General features: G+C 32.9%; 1 protein-coding gene across 1 annotated transcript in view; it reads left to right on the top strand.

Annotated features, from left to right (window-relative positions):
• DEUP1 (deuterosome assembly protein 1) overlaps window positions 1–20,156 on the top strand; it is a 74,008-nt gene that overhangs the window by 32,155 nt on the left and 21,697 nt on the right. Inside the window, exons 9-11 of the mRNA XM_063095712.1 lie at window positions 698–784; window positions 10,550–10,746; window positions 17,691–17,805. Of these exons, the coding sequence (XP_062951782.1) occupies window positions 698–784; window positions 10,550–10,746; window positions 17,691–17,805 (399 nt within the window). The remainder of the gene's footprint in view (window positions 1–697; window positions 785–10,549; window positions 10,747–17,690; window positions 17,806–20,156) is intronic.

The raw sequence follows: 20,156 nt of genomic DNA, 5'->3' as shown, positions 1-20,156 counted from the left end.
ATTTTTACCTTTTAATTTTTATATATTTTCTAGGTTTTGCAATGAGCATATATTTTGTAATTTACAAAAGTAAATTTTTTTTAAGGCAAGTGTTTTGTATAGAAATGAGCCCTAGATAGATAAAAGGACAGACACTATATCCACGTACTGTTAAGTAGAAGAGATCAGGGAAATAAAAAATTAAATTGAGACAAACTGAAGTAGTCACAAAAGAAAGAGGAAAATTTGGCAAAAATATCAGAAAGAACAAAATTAAACGTGAAAGTCATAAATTATGTACTGTAAAAATTAATCAGGTGTTGAAGAAATTTAATGGACACTTATTCAAGCATGTTTTTAAAATTGTTATTTTTCTGGTGATAATTTGCATACAATAGAAAATAAAAATAAAAATGGATTGAATTGGAAGGAAAAATGTAAATTAATCATTATTATAAGTATCTGTTTTTAATTTAGCATTGATCAGAAAAGGAGGGTAAAATGAAATAAAATAAAAAAGAAAAGGAGGATAAAGTGGGGGCTGCCAAAAATAGGAGAACTGAATGAGAATACCTGATTGATAATGATCATAGCTAAGAAGAGTACCCTTCACCCCACTTAGAAAAGATATGTATTCACAAAAGAAAATTAATTTTTAATAGAATTATGAATTTTTACTATAAAATTTACATTCACCTTTTATCTACTAATCTTTCAGGTCTCAGATATGAAATATAAAGCTGTCAGAACTGAAAACACACATCTGAAAGGAATGATGGGAGATTTAGACCCTGGACAGTACATGGTAATATGCTAAAATCATTCAATAAGCTGAACAAAGAGATTACTTAGTTGGTCACGATTTACCCAGACATCATTTACTGAGTGCTTGCTACATGCCGGGCATGCAGGAGTTGGGGTGACGAATTATCTTGCACTACAGTTGAACTTACTTTTATCCTCAGGCTTGAACATTTGAATTTCTAGTTTCCTCCCTTGTTCTTTTTTTGGACTGGGCTCAGCTCCGATCATTTCCCCAAACATGCCAAGTATGCTATTTCCTTGCTTTTGCTTTTGCTGTTGCCTCTGAAATCCTACATCCTGACGTTCAAGTGTCAGCCTTCCCCTCAACGAAGCTGCCCCTGAAACCCCAGTCAAGGAATCATTCTGTCCACATTTGGTTTTGTTTTTGGTTTTTTTTTTTGTCTTTTTTGTGACCGGCACTCAGCCAGTGAGCACACCGGCCATTCCTATATAGGATCCGAACCCACGGCGGGAGCGTCGCCGCGCTCCCAGCGCTGCACTCTCCTGAGTGCGCCACGGGCTCGGCCCCCACATTTGGTTTTTACTTCAGTCTCAGTTGTTTTGTATCTTGTCACTTTCCCAATGGATGGAAAGCGGGGACCATGTCTTATGAATGTTTGTTTCACCAGCACCTCACAACATCAGGCATAGATTGAGTGTTCAATGCATATTGGGATTGAAAACAGGATGAATAAATGAATCACTGAGGATAAGAGCTTCTGGTTTTAACCATTGGCTCTACGGGTTTACACAAGGCAACCTAAACAGGCTCTGTGCTTCTCATTTCAATTTTTTAAATGAGCTGAAGGTAGATTTTAATATGAGAATTTTTATTTATTGAACAAATGAAATGTCTTTGTTACTTGTTTAACATTTATTTGTTCTGACAGAAAAATTCTAAAATAATTTTTCTACCATTTGAGGAATGGAGAGGATAAGAGATGAGTATAGTAATTGTTTAAACTGGCCTCAATTTCTACAGCTATAAAATGATGGGGTTGAATTAGGACTTCTCCGTGGTTGCTTCTTAAGCTGTGATACTATATTTCTGTGATATTATGTACTTGTTCTCATCATAGTCCAGATTCTAGCATCAAAAGAGTAGAAGCATTCTGCCTTCTTCTTTGGGCATGGTTATCGATCCTGTGGTTGCAGGATAGATGGATAAAAAGGAAAGCATTTATGATTTCCCGATCTGTTATAGTAAAAAAATCTGCATGTCCCCTAAGACTTTTCATTTCTAAATGCTGAACACACAAAAAGTTAAATCAGATCCTTCCCCCACGTGTGTCTTTTTTTGCTCACAAAATGGCATTTTATTATTTTTTAAATTTTAATCTGAATGTTTTTAGGCATGTATTCTGGGTTATCACAGGCCCCACTGAACCTGCTTCACTCTGGCTCCTGGAGGCTTTTGGCTTTGTTCATTTATATTTGTTTTGTTTTTTAAATAAATAAAACCCACAAAGATGTGTAAAGAAGAAGCTAATTATCCACATCCCTAGCCCCAATCCCAATTTGGACCCCAAAGATATCCAGTGCTAACAAACTAGTGTGTAGCATTCCATAACTTGTTCCTTGTTTGTGCACACATATGGAGGGGACGAGGTGAGTGTTTTTTACAGAAATAAAAATATAATTTATATAAAATATAATATTCCAAAACTGGAAATCTCTGCAAGTCAGTAGATAAACGTCTTTTTATATTTCCTAATTTCTTAGAAAAAATATATTACTCATGTGAAATATACATGATTTTTAATAAATTGAATCATAACTTATAGACTGGTAGTTTTAGTGGTCTTTTTTTTTTTTTTTTTTGCTTGCTTGCTTGCTTGTTTCACCCCTGCCGCTTCCCTGCAATCCTCTACCCACATCATACCACATCCAACAGAAAATACATGTTAACTACTCAGTATGTATCATTTTGTACTTTTCCATATATACATTGGTCATATACCTATTGGGGGATTTTGTCATGTTTTAAAAATCAGATCATATTATATATACTTCTCTATGTTTTGCCTTTGTTCACTCAACAACCTCCCTTGGAATCCTTCCAAGTCAACTGGCTTCTTTATAATGGCTTAATAATATTTCATGGTATGGATATACCCAAATTTATTAAACTATTTTTATAATTATTTCAACCATAATTTATTCAACACTTTCCAGATTTTTTCCCAAATGAACAATACCATAAGAAAAATCCTTATCTTGGAATAGCTTCTAGAAATGGAATTGCTGATTCAAAGGATATATGTGTTTGAATTTTAATATCTATTGTCAAATCATATTCTACCATCTCTTTATGAGAGTACCTTTTTTTCTTTCATCATTACCAGCAATAGGTGTTATTGCTCTTTTTAATTTTTGTCAATCTATGGTTATAAAGTAGCTTCTCAGTAGTACTTTAATTTGCAGTTCCCTGACTGTAGGTGAGCATATTTTTGTATATTTACTGGCAACGTGTACTAATAGGAATTCATCATATCCTTTGCTCACTTTTCTTTTGGGTTATCTTTTTCTTGTCAGTTTATAACAGCTCTTTTCTAAATCTGTTGTTTATAACTTTGTTTCTGATACATTTTTGCCATATAAAAAGTTTTAAACTTTTTATTTGTCTAACGTGTATATCTCTTGTTTTTAGCCTTGAGTTCTCTTCCTTGAATAACAGGGTTCTTCCAACTTCTAGACATATACATAGCATCTTAGGCTTTTTTTGAAAGATATTTATATTTTTCATCCTAGCCTTTAATCCATGTGAATTGTGATTTTGCATGTGCTATAAAATGAGAACACAATTTAAGTTTTTATATGAACATTAAGCTCGATTTATCCAGTTTCTCCTGATTACTTCCTGTTGCATTCTTTTCGGAATTGAATTAAGTTTATACTTTGAAAGATTTGACATTTTTATTATAGTAAATTTTCCCATGGCTTTCCATTTCTTCATATCTTATTTTATCTTTTTCAGTATGATCTAATGATTGTTTTTTGTATAGGTTTTGTGCTTATCTTTTAAAATCTGTTCCCAGGTATTTTACAATTCTTGTCACTGTTGAGAATAGAATATTTTCCTTTTTCTATATCTAGGAAATTATTGTTAATACAGAAAAAATCCAAATTATCTAGTAGGTTTTTTTACTAGAATTTCTTGGGGTTTTGTTTGTTTTTTTGAGATACACAGTTATATCAACAAAAGTAGATAATCTTATCTTCTTTCCCACTGTTCATATCAGGGTTTTTTTGGTCATATTGCATTTGCTATAACCTTCAAGAAAAACATAGTAGTAGTGATTGCTGGAAGATTTTCTAGTTCCTGATTTTAAATGACATGGTTTTAGAGTTTTGCTGTTTAGTGTAATATTTGTTCTTGATTTAAAGTCTTTATAACTTTCTATTCCTATTTTAATTAGAGTTTTTATTAAGAATTGCTGCTGTTTTTTATCAAATGCCTTTTCAGTATATATGATATCATATGGGTTTTGTCCTTTAATTTGTTGATGTGTAATAGACTATGGTTAACAGACTTCCTGATATTGATCCACCTTTGAATTCCTGGAATAAACCTTCTTAGTCATAATATTAGTTTGAAAGGGCTGCTCTAACAAAGTACCGAAAACTGGGTGGCTTAAACCAACAGAAATTTATTGTCTTATAGTTCCAGAGGCTAGAAGTCCAAAATCAAGGTGTCAGCAGAGCTGTGATCCCTCTGAAACCCGCAGGGGAGGATTTTTCTTTGCCTCTTCCTAGCTTCTAGTGGTTTGATGGCAATCTTTGGGGTTCCTTGGCTTGTGGATGCATCTCTCCAATCCTCTGTATTCATATGGCATTCTCCCTGTACCTCTGCCTTCACATGAGCGTCTTCTTCCTGCATTTCTTCACAATCTTCTCTCCATGTGTGTCGTTTCTGTGCCCAAATTTCCCCTTTTATAGGACACAAGAAATTTGTATACAAATTTCCCCTCTGTATAGGTCACCATTGTAAAATGGTGACCTCATTTTAACTCAATTATCTCTGTAAAGACCCTATTTCCAAAGAAGGTCACATTCTGAAGTACTGGGGGTTAGGACTTCAACATATATTTGCAGGGAGGACACAATTCAAACAATAACAGTGACACTCTAGTAATTTTGACGTGTTCCTGGATCCTATGTGATATTTTACTTATAAATTAAGGTCTGTGTGTATAAATGAGATTTGTATATAGTTCTCTCTTTTTCTACTGGTTTTAAAGTTATGCTGGCTTTATAACATAAGTTGGGAGCTTTCTATCTTTATGAGTGGTATAGAATAGTTTAAATAATGTAAGAATTATCAGTTCTTTAAAGGCTAAAAGACCTTAGCTGTGAAACTACCTGGACCTAGAAGCTTTTCAATTACCTTCGCATTCTCTTTTAGGGTACTTGGTAATATGTTCTTAAATATAAAACATGTAAATACGCTACCTGTGTAATTCAAATTTCACTACTTATTCTTAGGTTATTTTGGCAATTTGTTTTTTTCTAGGAAATCTTTACCCATTTCAACTTGTTTCCTTTTTGCCAAAGGTAGCAATATCCTACTTTTCGTTTTTTCTACATCCAGTTTATGCTTCCTTTGTTATTCCTAAGCTTGTATAATTTAGCACATTCTCTCACTCTCTCTCTTTTGTTTTAACTCTGGTTCATAAGAGGTTTATTTATGCTATAAGTATTAAGTATGCTATAAGTATTATAAGTATTATGCTTTTGGATTTATTTTTTTCATCTATTTTTTAAATTGTATTATTTTTAATTTTTGTCAATTAATTTCTTCTTAAAGATTCGTTTTAATTTGTTGCACTTTTTCTAATTGCTTAAAATGAAGAAAATTCTCTCATATCTGTTGTGTTAAAATCCCATAATTACGTGGTTCATCGCTTCTGAAATAATTGGAATGGATAAATAAACATAGGTTAAACAATTGGTGTTGAAATTTTACTTAAGGCAACAAGAAACAAGATATTTACATCGTGATTTTTAAGTCTTCTGAAATATTTGATATTTGGATGATATTAAAATAATAATTACTTTTTCCTTTCTAGACAAGGAAATTACTGGTATTGAGGTTGGCTATTTCTAAATAAATATACCTTGGAGAATTTTTCTGCTTGACTGTGAAGCTCCCTGCTCATTTCCACTTAGGGAAAGAAGGGCATCCGCCCAGTGGGAGGAATAGGGGATCCTGCACTCGGTCACCACCTGGTGTATGCTCAAGGCCATGCAGCTCCCGTGTTCCTCTGGAGAATGTACTGATAGGACTAACCATCTGGTGCCTAAGTTTTCCTGGGTCTCAATGAGATACTTAGGATAGGAATGGAACTAGCAAGATGTTCCTGGATCTGAATGAGATGTTTTTGTTGGATTTGTACAGAAACTTGACTATGTGGAGAAGAGTGAGGGGATTTCTTTTATTCTGCCCCTGGGTAGCTAACAACGAATCAAATTTATTATGATAGCTTTTTTTTTTATTGCAAATTTACTTAGTCCTATAATTGTATTTATTAATTTTTCTTTAAGGAAGTTGTAATAAAATCAGATTTAATCAAAACTCAGAATTCGTAGTAGTTTTTAAGAAGACAAATTTGCCTTTCACTATCCATAACTTTACTGAATAAAATAGTAGCATAAAAATTAGTACTCTCACAATAATTAAAACATCGATTTACTTACTGAAAACTAACATACTAACCATAAAACATAATTAAAGCCAGTCTTTCTGTAGAAATATTTTGTTAGCTTGATTATTATTGTTGAAATATATATAACTAAAAAGAAAAACTTGGGCCGAACCCGTGGCGCACTTGGTAGAGTGCTGCGCTGGCAGCGCGGCGACGCTCCCGCCGCGGGTTCGGATCCTATATAGGACTGACCGGTGTACTCACTGGCTGAGTGCCGGTCACGAAAAAAAAAAAACAACAACAAAAAAAATAAATAAATAAAAAAGAAAAAGAAAAAGAAAAACTGTACATGCAAAATGCTATTATTCAGACATTTTAATAATTCAATTGGCTTCATCCTAGTTTGTCCAAGTAAATAAGCACAAGGAGGTTTTGTCCATTTCAAGAATAAATAAATGGATTAAAACTATGGAACTCTAAAATTTTGAAATAAACAAGAGTTAAGTAATAGGCCTATAAAAAAAACTTATCAGAAATACAGAGATAGATTTAATTCATGTGTATTTTCACATAATAACCATCTAGTGGGGGATAGAGTCCTGAAATCACTAGAAAAGTGTTCAAGAAAAGCATGAAAGGAAAGAGCCCCCCAGAAAAGTTTGTTGTCAAGAAAAATAAAATTTGTTCTTAAATATAAAACATGTAAATATACTACCTGTGTAATTCTTTCAGGTCATGCTCACAACACTTATTTAATTATGATATATTTAGAAAATGTGGGGTCGTTAAAAATTATTACTATTATTCTTAATTCCTTTAAACCAACGTTGGGCCAAAAATAATCACAGGTGAAATCTAATTTTATAGAAAAAGCTTGAATAAAATTTTAACTGAACAGCAGACCATCAAGAATTGTATATTTTGACTGGTAGATGTCTTATTAGGAGTCAAAATTTTGAATCTTATCCACAACCTTTTTCAATCAAATCTTCCCATATGAATTTTTTCCTTGTGGAGGGCAAAATTTATAAGACTGGGCCTCCTTTATAATTTTTGTAAATTTACTCTAATTTTAGAATAAGCATTGCTTTCTGTTTTAAGGCAACAGGCTACAGATTACTCTTTTATCAGCATTTGTGTCTCTCAAAGAGTAAACATTGAGAAATTCTAGAGTCAAGGGCCTAGCAAACAGAGAAATGCCTTCAATGGCCTTCCTTTTTCAAGGAGCACCCTTGGCCAATAAACTTAGAAAAATATCACCCTTCCTGTATTGTTTTGTGGCAAAGTTTGTCCTCCTGGGGCACTCTCTTCCATTCAAAAGTCAGAGCCTCCTACAAATTTACTGAACTTCTGCAATGAATTAGGCAGTAAACAGAAAATGTAGCAAGCTGACTGACGGGCCTTTGAGCAAAAAATAAGTAAATGTTTTAAACAACTAATATGTATATTTTTTACACTTATTTATCAGTACTTATACTAATATGATAGTATATTAACAATTTTCAATGTGGAATGAGCCAAACATTTTAGAAAATTTAGAGTAATCCCATGGGGTCCCATCCCATATGAATGACGCTCAAAACTTTAAATTTAGGAGCTTCAAAAAGGAAGTTCTAAGCTCTGATTATTTATAATCTCATGGACTTTGAACCATAGAAATCTGGAGCTTCAAAAAAGATATTTTACTCAAGTTATGCTTTTTGGGCTAAAATATAACGTTTCTGAAAACAGAGAATGATTATTTAATCAGCAGCTACACAATTCATGGATATTCCAATTATAGGACTAGAAAGGACTATATAGAGTTCTTTAAGGCATTTTCATGAGTATTCGTGGTGAGAATATATCCTATTTTTAAAAAATTTTGAGAAGAAAAATTTAGACACTCCCCAGGAAACTTCTTACAGTATTTAGTTAAAACAGCCCCGGAAATCTTTATTCCTACCCTAAAATTCTTATTTTGTGATTTAAACATGTTTCGTATTTTATTCTGAGGACATATTAAAATTGAGTGGCCCCTACCAGATGGTAAAATTTTATAGTGAAGCTATGTTACTCAAAACTGTGTTGTACTGGCACAGTCTTCACTGTAAGATCCATAGGATAGAATGGCTCAAAACCAAAGCCCTTTCATACGGATTTAGCATATAATTGTTGCATCATCCTACAGGGAGGAATGGATGTTTTAACCAATATGTGATTGAAACAGTTGCAATAATTGATTATTCATTTTTAGTTTCCTCTTTATACCAAGATTAATTCCAAATAAACTAAAGAATTAAATGTAAAATAATGGAGTTATAAAACAAATAGAAGAAAATACAAATGAATATTAGCTCTTAGAATTAAAAAGACTGAAAAATAAAAGCAAGGAAGAAGTCACAAAGGAGAAAGACTGATAGATTTCACTAAATAAAAATAAAAAACAAATCTTTCTGGATGAAACACACCACACACTAAAATTAAAACTTAAAAATCACATGGAAGGGCTGGCCAGTTATTTCAGTTATTTAGAGCACAGTGTCTTAACACCAACGTCAAGGGCTTGGATCCCTATACTGGCCAGCTGCAAAAAAAAAAAAAAAAAAAGAAAAATCACATGTAAAACATATTTTCAACTAATTTAAGAAACAATGGAGTACTATACCTAATGTTAAAAAAAAAAATCTTTCAAATTAGTAAGAAAAACACAAACAACCTGGAAAAAAATAAGCAAAGGACACAAACAGGCAATTGACAAAAGATGGAAAAAAAAATTGCCAGAAAATAGGTGGAAATATATTCAGCCCCACTAATAATCAAATAAATAAAAGTTACTATTTTATCTATTAAGTTAGCAAATTTAACAAAATGGTAATATTAAATGGTTTGTGAGTGTGATAAGATAGGCCCTTTAATACATTAGGGATGGGAATTTATGAAATAGGACTTTATGACACTTATGAGGGGAAAAATGGCACTTTTTTCCTTGAAAATGTTCATACAGTTTAACCCAGTGGTCCCATTCCTTGGAATCTATCTAAAATAATATAGACCAAGATTTGTGTGTAAGGAAATCAACACAGTGTTATTATTTTGAAAACAAACTAAATATTCAATAATAGAAGAATGATTAAATGAATTTGTTTATGCCTCTACAATGCAGTCATTGAAAATCTTATTTTCAAAGAATATATGAGGGAATCTTCAAAAAGTTAATGGAAAGATTCATATTATCTTTTAATTATATTTTTTCATGAATTATTTATTTATTTATTTTTTTATTTTTTTAAATTTTATTTTGTCGATATACATTGTAGCTGATTATTGTTTTCATGAATTATTTAAAGTACCGTTGTATAATGTTCAGGGGAAAAAGCAGTCTCCAAAACTTTATTGCATTTTATACATGACAATTTTATAATTATGATTACAATTTTGTAAGTACTCATATGTTATATTTTGTATTAACTACATTGTATTTCATGCTGATATTTATATATTGATTATAATTTGTAAGTATCTATACATAATTATATTGATATTTTATGTTGATTGTATTGTATTTTCTACTGATTAAAAAAAGAGACTAGAAAGATATAATTGTTAATAGTAGTTATCACTGAGTGTTGTTAGTATGGAGTATTTATTTTGTTCTCAATAATTTTCCTTATTTTCTATAATCACATGTATTATTTTACATGCCCATATATTATTACATGCCCAAGTTTTATTTTAATCAGAAAAAATTTCTTTTTAAATTAAAAGTTATATTATGCCTATTTCCATTATTAATCCAACATTAGAAGGTAGATCTTATAAAGACAAAAATTTGAAAATCTAGCCAATTTATTCTAGATACAGAGAACGATAATGCATAGAGTAAACCTTTTCTGTGTTGGAACATGGGCAGTATTGTATGCACTGCTTTTGTTGCAGATGGGTTGATTGGCAGCTGTCACTGAGTATCTGCTTGTTGTGAGGTAGGGGGTGGGAAGGAGCATTTAGGAGGTGAGCAAAAGTAGAGCCACATTACTTGGGTCAGATGAAACGGCCTTTTCAACACACATGTCCAAGCACACAGAAAAATACATTACTCATAATGGACAGTTTATTCAATGATTGTTTATTTTGTTCTCTAGGGTATGGATTTCACTAACAGGGACTATTCAAGGCATACATCTATAAACAAACTGGAATATGAGAATGAAAGGCTCCGAAGTGATCTTGCAAAACTTCATGTCAATGGAAAATCAGCATGGACTAATCAAAATACCTATGAAGAAACAGGAAGATATGCCTATCAAAGCCAAATAAAAATGGAAAAAAATGAAGACAGGTATGTTGGCTCCATTATATAAGGACATAAGTTTAAAAACGTTTCATTGAAATTTATTATTTTTACAGTCATGTGTGGCTTAATGACAGGGATACATTCTGCAAAATGCATGGTTAGGTGATTTTGTCATTGTGAGAACACCATAGAATGAACTTTCACAAATCAAGATGGTGTAGCCTGCTGCACACCTAGGCTATATGGTATAGCCTACTGCTCCCAGGTTGTACCACCATCGTGTATGCTCCGCCATTGACTGAAATGTCATTCTGAAGCACATGACTGTAATTCAAATTATAACTTTATACACTTGCTCTTCAGTTGTTTAAAAGTTTATTTTATAGTGATAATTGCAGTAGTCTAGATACATTGGTTTTTTTTAGATATTCTGTATTGTCAGTAGCTTTCAAAATATGACAGCGAAATAGATGGAGTGTTATAGTGGACTTTATTTTGTTAGTCACTTAAGACCATTCTTGGAAGCTGATGCGGTACACAAAATATACAAATAAGGGCTGGCCATTTAGCTCAGGTGGTTAGAGCATGGTGCTGATAACACCAAGGTCTGGCGTTCAATCCCTGTACCAGCCAGCTGCCAAAAAAAGATACTAATAAGCATACCAATAAGTAATCTTATTTTTTATGTCATGGGAACAGAGAAAACTAGATTTTAATATATTAGGTATATTGTTCAAACAAAATAGAAAATATAGGAAGACGTCACTTCTCACTTATCTTCAATAATATATATACTTCATATGGACATTCTAGCAGTGGGGACAAACAATTGGTGACTTCATAGGGAAGGAATATATTGGATGTATGAGAGGTTTTCTTCAAGTGAAGAGAAATGTATGGAAAATTAGTATCAACTGTTCACATTATTACTGTGCCATTTAAAATGTCTTAGTTCAAAATTTAAGTAAATACACCAGCCATAAAAAATAGGCTAATTTATCCCATTTTAATAAAAGATTTATGGAGGCAAAACTATCTCTGAAGGCTTTTCATTGTTTTCCCAAACTTGGAAAATGCTCAGTAGAATAAACAAGTTTTTTTCCTACAGGATTTTTCAGAGCCATTAATATGTTAATTTACATTGTGAGTTTCTGAGGAAAGGTATGGAATGCAGCATTCCCCAAACTTATTTGATATCATATTTATTAATATTCCATGGCACTGAGAAATGGTGAATTAATAGGTCCAGACTCAACTTCAATACAACATTTGCACAGAAGCTCATAATAATTAGCATGGAAAACCTTACATATTGTTTTTTTTTTTTTTTTTCTGACTGGTAAGGGGATGGTAACCCCTGGCTCGATGTTGTCTGCACCACGCTCAGCCACTGAGTGAACTGGCCATCCCCATATGGGATCTGAACCTGCGGCCTCGGCACGATGAGTGCCGCACTCTCCTGAGTGAGCCATGGGGCTGGCCCCATATTGTTTTTATATAACAGAATAAATACTTATAACCTTAGAAAATTTGCATACCCTTTCTCACCCTCAAGTTCCCGTCTGACAAATAGGGATAAATTTTGTAGATTTTAAAAGATTATAGGAGAAAATCGTGTAAAACATGGTTCCATAAATGTTAGGCATTATTAGTATTTATAATAATATTAAGACTTCTCCAACAGCTTACAGTGCCTAGAAAGCATATGTTGGTAAATAGACAAAGGCTGAATTTGACATTTCCTCAGAGACAGTCCTGTAGGGCAGGGGTGGTGCCAGGCTCATCTGCCCAGTTGTACAGGTAGATAAATCCATACACCCATGAGACATATTAAAAACTATGTCTGTTCTGGAGAATAACAAATGCTGGCAAGGATGTGGAGAGAAGGGAACACTCCTACACTGTTGGTGGGACTGTAAATTAGTACAGCCACTATGGAAAACAGTGTGGCGGTTTCTCAAACAAGTACAGGTAGATCTTCTATACAATCCAGCAATCCCACTTCTGGGTATATACCCAGAGGAATGGAAATCATCATGTCGAAAGGATACCTGCACTCACTCCCATGTTCAGCGCAGCTCTGTTTACAATAGCCGAGACCTGGAACCAACTGAAATGTCTATTGACGGATGACTGAATAAAGAAAATGTGGTATATTTACACCATGCAATACTACTCTGCCATAAAAAAGAATGAAATTCTGTCATTTGCAACAACATGGATGAGCTTTGAGAAACTTATGTTGAGTAAAATATGCAAAGCAGAGAGAGAAAAATACCACATGACATCACTAATAAGTGGGAGCTAAGAGAGAATGAAGGAAGGAAAGACCACAGTGGTGTGTTGGACTTGCAGAGGGAGAGAACATACATAGGATTGCAAAGTGGGGTGAGGGAAAGGGGGCCGGGGGGAGATCGGAGATTAATTGGGTGGGGGACACGGGGTATAATCGCAATTTGTGGTAGTAGGCATGCTGCCAGTATTGATCTGGCTATCACATCTTGGGCACAAGTTGTGATAGTCAGCTTTGTACCCCATGAATATTCATAACCAGTAAAAAAATTTAAAAATTAAAAATAAATTTAAAAAATATATATCTGTTCAACATTCTTGTGGGTATAGTACAAGTCTCTCCTACTTTCACGACCTCAGCCCTGTATGTATTAGGATGTACGAGTGTGCTAGCCCAATGCAAGAAACAGCAACCATTCAAAAGTGCTAAATTAGCAACCTCTCTTCAGGCCATTAAGGAAAGGAATGAAGGAGGACTGGCTGCTACCCCAAGAAAGTATCAATGGTGGGATGCTGTGGTGTGGTGGTGGTGGTGGTGGTGACAGCAGTATAAAAGCAATGCAGGGAGGATGGAAGAGGTCATGGGGCCACAGCCACAGACCAGGTTTCTGGTGAATGTGCTCATGCCGACTGACTGGCATAACTGAAAATCTGTCCAAAGGGGTCTAATCTTGATTTTGGAATAAGAATACATTTTCTAATATAGAATAAACACTTTACAAAGTGCTTCCCTACTATTATATGGATTCAATTCTCCATAGGTCACATCATGACTCCCATGTATCAATGACAGTTTTCTCATTGTTAGAGAAAAGCAGACCTCTAAATATAATATAACGGGTGCTCCTGTGTATGTTAGTCACTGGTCTGTATTGAGCACCTACTGTGTATAGAATAGCTTCCTATTCTTACTTGTTGAGAATAACTTGGAAAGCCTAAGATAAAAGTAGCAGGTGTGTTATTTAAACAAAAAGACAGTTATTCTGACTTTTATTATTTTTAAAAAGTATTTTTATTGTTTGGATTGCCCCCTTTTTTTCTCCTTGTCAGGCAGTACAGAATGTGTTAAAAGTGCCTAACAAAAACAAGACTGTAGGGGACGCAGAAAGCAACATAAGAGGTAAAATGCTCAGCAGGAGATTATCTTAATAAGCAGTTTGGACTACTATTCCTGCTGCAAAGCCTTGTGTCCTGCCAGTTTTATCTGTTGAAAGTTTCATTAAATTTGTTTTAATGCCATGTCTGATTTCAGTGTTCTCCAGTGACCTGGTTTTTAAAAGAAACAGCATTTCAAATGTTCTGAATAAATTATTACCATGTAAAAACCACTATGGGGAAGAATTGTTGAGATGCAAGGACACCGTGAACTCACCAATGGAGAACTGTAAAGCACATATCTCTCTATTAATTTTAGCAAGTGAAAAACGAATTCTTTCTTTCTTTCCCTCACAGCACAGCTTGGTGAAGTGAAATAGTAAAAGCTATCCATATTTGTTAGGAATAAATTAATCAGAAAATATATAGTCATCTTTACATATTAATGGCTAGTGCAGCAAGGTCTTATTAAACCACTTTGTAAGTAAAAAACTTCTAGGTAAAGGTATATGAAGATAATGTTCCACAAAATTTAAAAGTTCGTAGCCTAATTCCAAGGCAATTCTTGCTTTTAACTGAGGAAGATTTGTATCATACATTATTAAAATAATATTTATTCTACTCTGAAGCAACTTTACTTTTGTTGTCGTTTTTCACCCCATTTGAAGTGATAAGTTTTTAATGCTTATTCACTTCAAATATGAAGCATTTTAGGATCTTCCAAAGCATTTGGTTTCCTATAAGCACTTTAAAAAAATTATGAGTAAAATGTAATTGAATTTGATGAGGATTTTCTGAATATCGTTTTTAAAAGTTAGAGTTTTGAAGTTTCAGGAAAATTTACAAGTTAATTTGGAGTAGTGGTATCCAGAGCTATTAATATATAACTACTTTTAATGACAAATCAATTTTGTAATAAATGGAGTTTTATCTCTATGTAAGATACACACTGAAAAGTGAATTTATGGTTTTGAAAGTTGTATCATGTACTGGAAACATTTTAGTAATCACAACGTTAATCATTAAAATGGTTTCAAGTCTAGCTAATAAATTAAAAGTTTCTAATACTAAAAAAACTACAAAGTCAGCAGGTTTATCATAACCACTCACAAGATCTCTTGTCAAGGAATGAATAGTCATCTAGAAGCCGAAAGTAAGTTGAGAAAATGTTATACCATGGCATTGCTCAATAAGGAGCAAAGCAGAGTTGAACAATTCTAGGCCAGGAAACAATGACCAGTTCACAGCATAGGCAGCTTATGTGATATGAAGTGGTAGGAGGTGAAGCTGGAAAAAGGTAAATTACCTGTAGCCCAGGGAAAAATTAATGGAGGGACAGGACTGAGTGTACATGTCAGACGATCCTGAAAACAGCTCAGTGACTCAAACCACAAGTGGACAGAGTTCTGCTCCCCAGCGAAGCAATCTGGACCAAGTCTCCTGGCAAAAGCAGGCAGCAGCCTTGGAATATAGGGCCTGCGGAAAAGCTTATTGAACAGAGTAGCTTGTGAGGGCATATTAAAAGCCTTCTGAAATAATTTTTAAGATAGCTTTTAAATTGATATATGTAGCATTTTATGCAGAGTGGTTTTATGGAGTATTTGAACAGCTATATTCTAGAAGAAGAACTTATCAGATATAAAGATGATTTAAAACAAAAGTACTTTACTTCATAATATAGTCTTTCTTTCAATCACTACATTTTATTGATTTTACAATAAAAAGAATGCTCTTATATAAATTTTAGTAATTATCACCATAAAACTGTATCTATACACCCAAAGCAAAATGGATAATTAAGATAATTATTTAGATAATTTAGGACAAATAATACTTTGCCCCAAATCTCTGTATAATTGAGATTAGAAAGAGATATATATTTCTTGAACCACTTCTATAATTACCTTATTTTTTTTCCACTGTGCTTTGAAGTATAGATAGTAGCCTCACTCAAATTAAAAGGTTCAGTTGAAGATTATATGAGATGTACTATGCAATTGTTATAATTCTATTTGAATTGTGAGATGTTTCATCTTATTGTGCACATCATAAACCATGCTATTTCAGTTTAATTTGCTGTTCTGTTTCCATGGTAATTATGGTTTTGGAGAAAGGGCAAAAAAAATAAAGTTATATTGCAAGATAAGAAAAACTGGAAAACATGTTGTGTTTGTTTTATGTACTAATTTACAGACTCCTCACTTAACTTTTATTGCTCTTGGTATGCATAGCTTTGAAAATGTTTACATAAAAAGAAAAATGTCAATATAGATTAGTCTTTGGATAAGAACAGAGAAAAATATGACATTTTTTTTGAACTGTGTGAAATTAAAATAGGAAGACTTTGAAATGGTTAATTAAAAGTTGTGGGGAAGTTGAATTATTAGTAAAAATAAATAAGCTTAAATTGAAAAGTTTTTAATGTTTTTATGTTTATGTTTTATTTTTATGATTTTTATGTTTTTATGGTCTTTGCTGATTAGATTACATATAAACCCCATTTTCATGAAAGATATTTATTTAATCCCAAACATGCCATACTCTTAGGACCTTTTTTGTAAAATTTTATGACAAATTGGTTTGTTATTTTTGTTTTATTGTTCATTCGTTTACTCAGCAAACCAAAATTTAAAATCTCACTGGTGTTTTTTTAGTCTCATCTTCTACTTATATTTTAGCACAAACACCAAATTCTATACTGTACCTTTCATCCAAATTGTGGAATTTGAAGTCAAGAAAACCTGGATTTGAGTCTAAAATCCAAAGTAATCATTTTCTAGCCATTTATTTTGGTTTTTAAATGATTAGATAAATAATTTAACTTTTAAGCCTTAGTTTCTTTATCTGTGGAGAGTAAACACCTTGTTATTGTTATTTTGAAGATTAAATGAGTTTAAAAAGAAATAATAATAATACCTAATCTTTACTAAGCATTTACTATGCGTCAGGCATTGTGTTCTCAGTGTTTTACATGTATTACTCATTCAACTCTCATAATGATTCTTTTTAACAAATGAGAAAATTAAAGCCACAGAGAGAAAGTCACCTGCTCAAGGTCACACAACTTAAAGTGGAGGAGCTTAGGAGATGATGTAAACTGAAAACATGTCATAAATTATTAAGCTCTGTAGAAGTTAGAGTTATTATACAAAGACTTGTTTTAGAATTTTAAAAAAATATAATTCTGTTAAGAAATCCAGTGAGGTTAAGTGTAATAGAGGATAGAGTATCTGTTTAGAACTCTAAAGGGCGGCAATGTTATCTGTTTTGAGATTTTTCTCAAACTGGCTTCATGTAATTTAATTAAATGGCAGAGACACAAAAATAAAACAAAGAAAGGGAAGCAATACAGGCAATAAGGATAACAGAATATTTTTAACAATTATTCAGTTTTCTGCTTCATTATTAATCATTCTAAGTCTTAAAGTAAAGTGGAAATTATTAATCATGAAAGTCATTTTCAAAGAAATACCCAGATAACAAGCAAAAACATTTTGTATTGTTTTCCCCCTAGGTGCACCTCAGAGAAATCAAAATCTTTAGCTACATAAACAAAGATGTGTCCTTGGTAGCAATAATGACAACTGTTCCTTCTCTTTCAGACTTAACCAAGACTGTGAGCCACATAGAAGTGCAATGCCTCTAGTGCCACTAGTGGCATTACAAACCAAAGAAGTCACAAGTCCTTTGGTTAGCGATGATGAAGTATTCCCACTGGTGAGTTGCTGGTTGTTGGGTTTTTATTTTTTTCTTTAATGGGTGATTACTTTACTGTTACATTGATAGCAATATGTTGATGTCCATAGTTTAAAAAAAAAAAATCATTCCTTTAGCAGGACTCCAAGATGGGTCTATGAGTCGTTTGGCCATCCCTGTCTAAAAAGAGATCCATAATGTTTCATGAAATACTTCAGTCAATGGTTATTAACCTCTATTGTGGGCCAGAATTAATGGTGATGCTTTTTTAAAAAAATACAAGTGCTTGGGACCCACCCCTGGATATTCCATGAGCACTCAAGGATCTGTATATTTTAAAGAGCTACATGTGATCTTTTGTGTCTATTTAAAAACATCTTTTTTATTGACTCTGACATATGTACAGAAACATGTACAAGTCATAGACAGACAGCATGATGAAATATAACAAAAGAAACATATCAATGTTAACTGTCATCCAGGTAATAAATAGAACATTACTAGCACTCCAGAAGCTCCACTCATGTCTCCTCCACTCCCTACTTGTACTTGCTCCCATGGTAACCACAATACTAACTTTTAACATTATCAATTAGTTTTGCCCATTTGTAAAATTTATTTAAATGGTGTTATACCATATGTGTTTTTTGTGTGTCTGGCTTATTTTGCTCAACATTGTTTCTGAGATCTCTCATCATCCACATTGTTTTATTTTTTTATAAAGTTCATCCACATTGTTTTATATAGCTATAACGGATTGATTTTTGTTTCTCTATAGTAATTCATTGTATATAAATATCACATACAATGATACTAAAATTCATTTATTCATTCTACTATTGATGGACATTTGAGTTATTTCCAGTTTGGGCTATTACAAATAATGCTGCTGAAAAATTCTTGTACATGTCTTTTGGTGCATGTGTAGACACATTTTCCTTTTAGTACAGCTTTTGCAGTATCCCATAGGTTTTCATATGTTGTCTTCCTATTTTCATTTGTTTCAAGGAATTTTTTTATTTTCCTTTTAATTCTTTCTTTGACCCATTGGTGATTCAGGAATATGTTATTTAGTTTGGATATTTGTGCAACATCCAAGGTTTCTTTTGTTATAATTTCTAGTTTTATTCTCTTGTGGTCTGAAAAGATATTTAATATGATTTCAATTTTTTGAAATTTGTGCGACTTGATTTGTGGCCTAACATGTGGTCTATCCTAAAGAATGTTCCACATACTGATGAGAAGGATGTGTATTCTGCAGTTGTTGGATGAAATGTTCTGAAATGTCCATTAGGTCCATTTGGTGTGTACTGCAGTTTAAGTCCAATGTTTCTTTTTTGATTTTCTGTCTAGATGATCTGTTCAATGCCAAGAGTGTGATATTGAAGAACCTAACTATTAATTGTATTGGGTCTATTAGATCCATAACATTTGCTTATATATCTGATGCTCTGATATTGGGTGCATATATATTTATAATTGTTATATCCATTTGCTGAATTGATCCCTTTATAATCATATTATGACCTTCTTTGTCTCTTTTTATAGTTTTTGATTTAAAGTCTATTTTATCCAGTTTGAGTATAGCTACTCTTGCTTGTTTTTGGTTTACATTTGCATGGAATATATTTTTACATCCCTTCACTTTTAGACTATGTTTGTCTTTACAGGTGAAGTAAATTTCTTACAGGCAGCATATAGTTGGGTCTTGTTTTTTAATCCATTCAGCCAGTCTATATCTTTTAAATGGGGAGTTTAATCCATTTACATTCAATGTTGTTATAGAAATGTGTGGCCTTACTCCTGACATTTTATTAATTGATTTATGACTGTTTTTTAAATATCTTTTTTTCCTGTTCTTCCTCTTTCATTGTTTGTCTTTGCAGTTCAGTGGTTTTCTGTAGTGATACAATATAATTTCTTTCTTGTTTTCATATCTGCTCTACCAGTGAGGTTTTTTTTTTTTTTTTTTTTTTTTTTTTGCATGTTTTCATGATGGTAGTTATTGTACTTTTGCTTCCAGATGTTGGACTCTGTGTTAGTCTGTTTGTTGTTGCTGATAACAGAATACCTGAAACTGGGTAATTTATATAGAAAAGAGATTTCTTTCTTACCATTTTGGAGGCTGGGATATTCAAGCTCCAGGGGGTGACATCTGGTCAGGGCCTTCTTCTTGGTGTGGATTCTCTACAGAGTCACAAGGCAACACAGGCAATCACTTGATGAGAATGGCAAGAGTGCTTTCACATGCTCATTTGCTTTCCTTATAAAGCCACTAGTTCACATCCATGATAACTCATTAAATCATTAACTAACCCATTACTCCATGACTTGATTAATCTGTTCGTGAGAGCATAGTCCTCAGGATCCAA

This window comes from Cynocephalus volans, chromosome 4, assembly GCF_027409185.1.
Source record: "Cynocephalus volans isolate mCynVol1 chromosome 4, mCynVol1.pri, whole genome shotgun sequence".
Classification (NCBI taxonomy): domain Eukaryota; kingdom Metazoa; phylum Chordata; class Mammalia; order Dermoptera; family Cynocephalidae; genus Cynocephalus; species Cynocephalus volans.
This window is presented reverse-complemented; position numbering and strand designations above follow the sequence as displayed.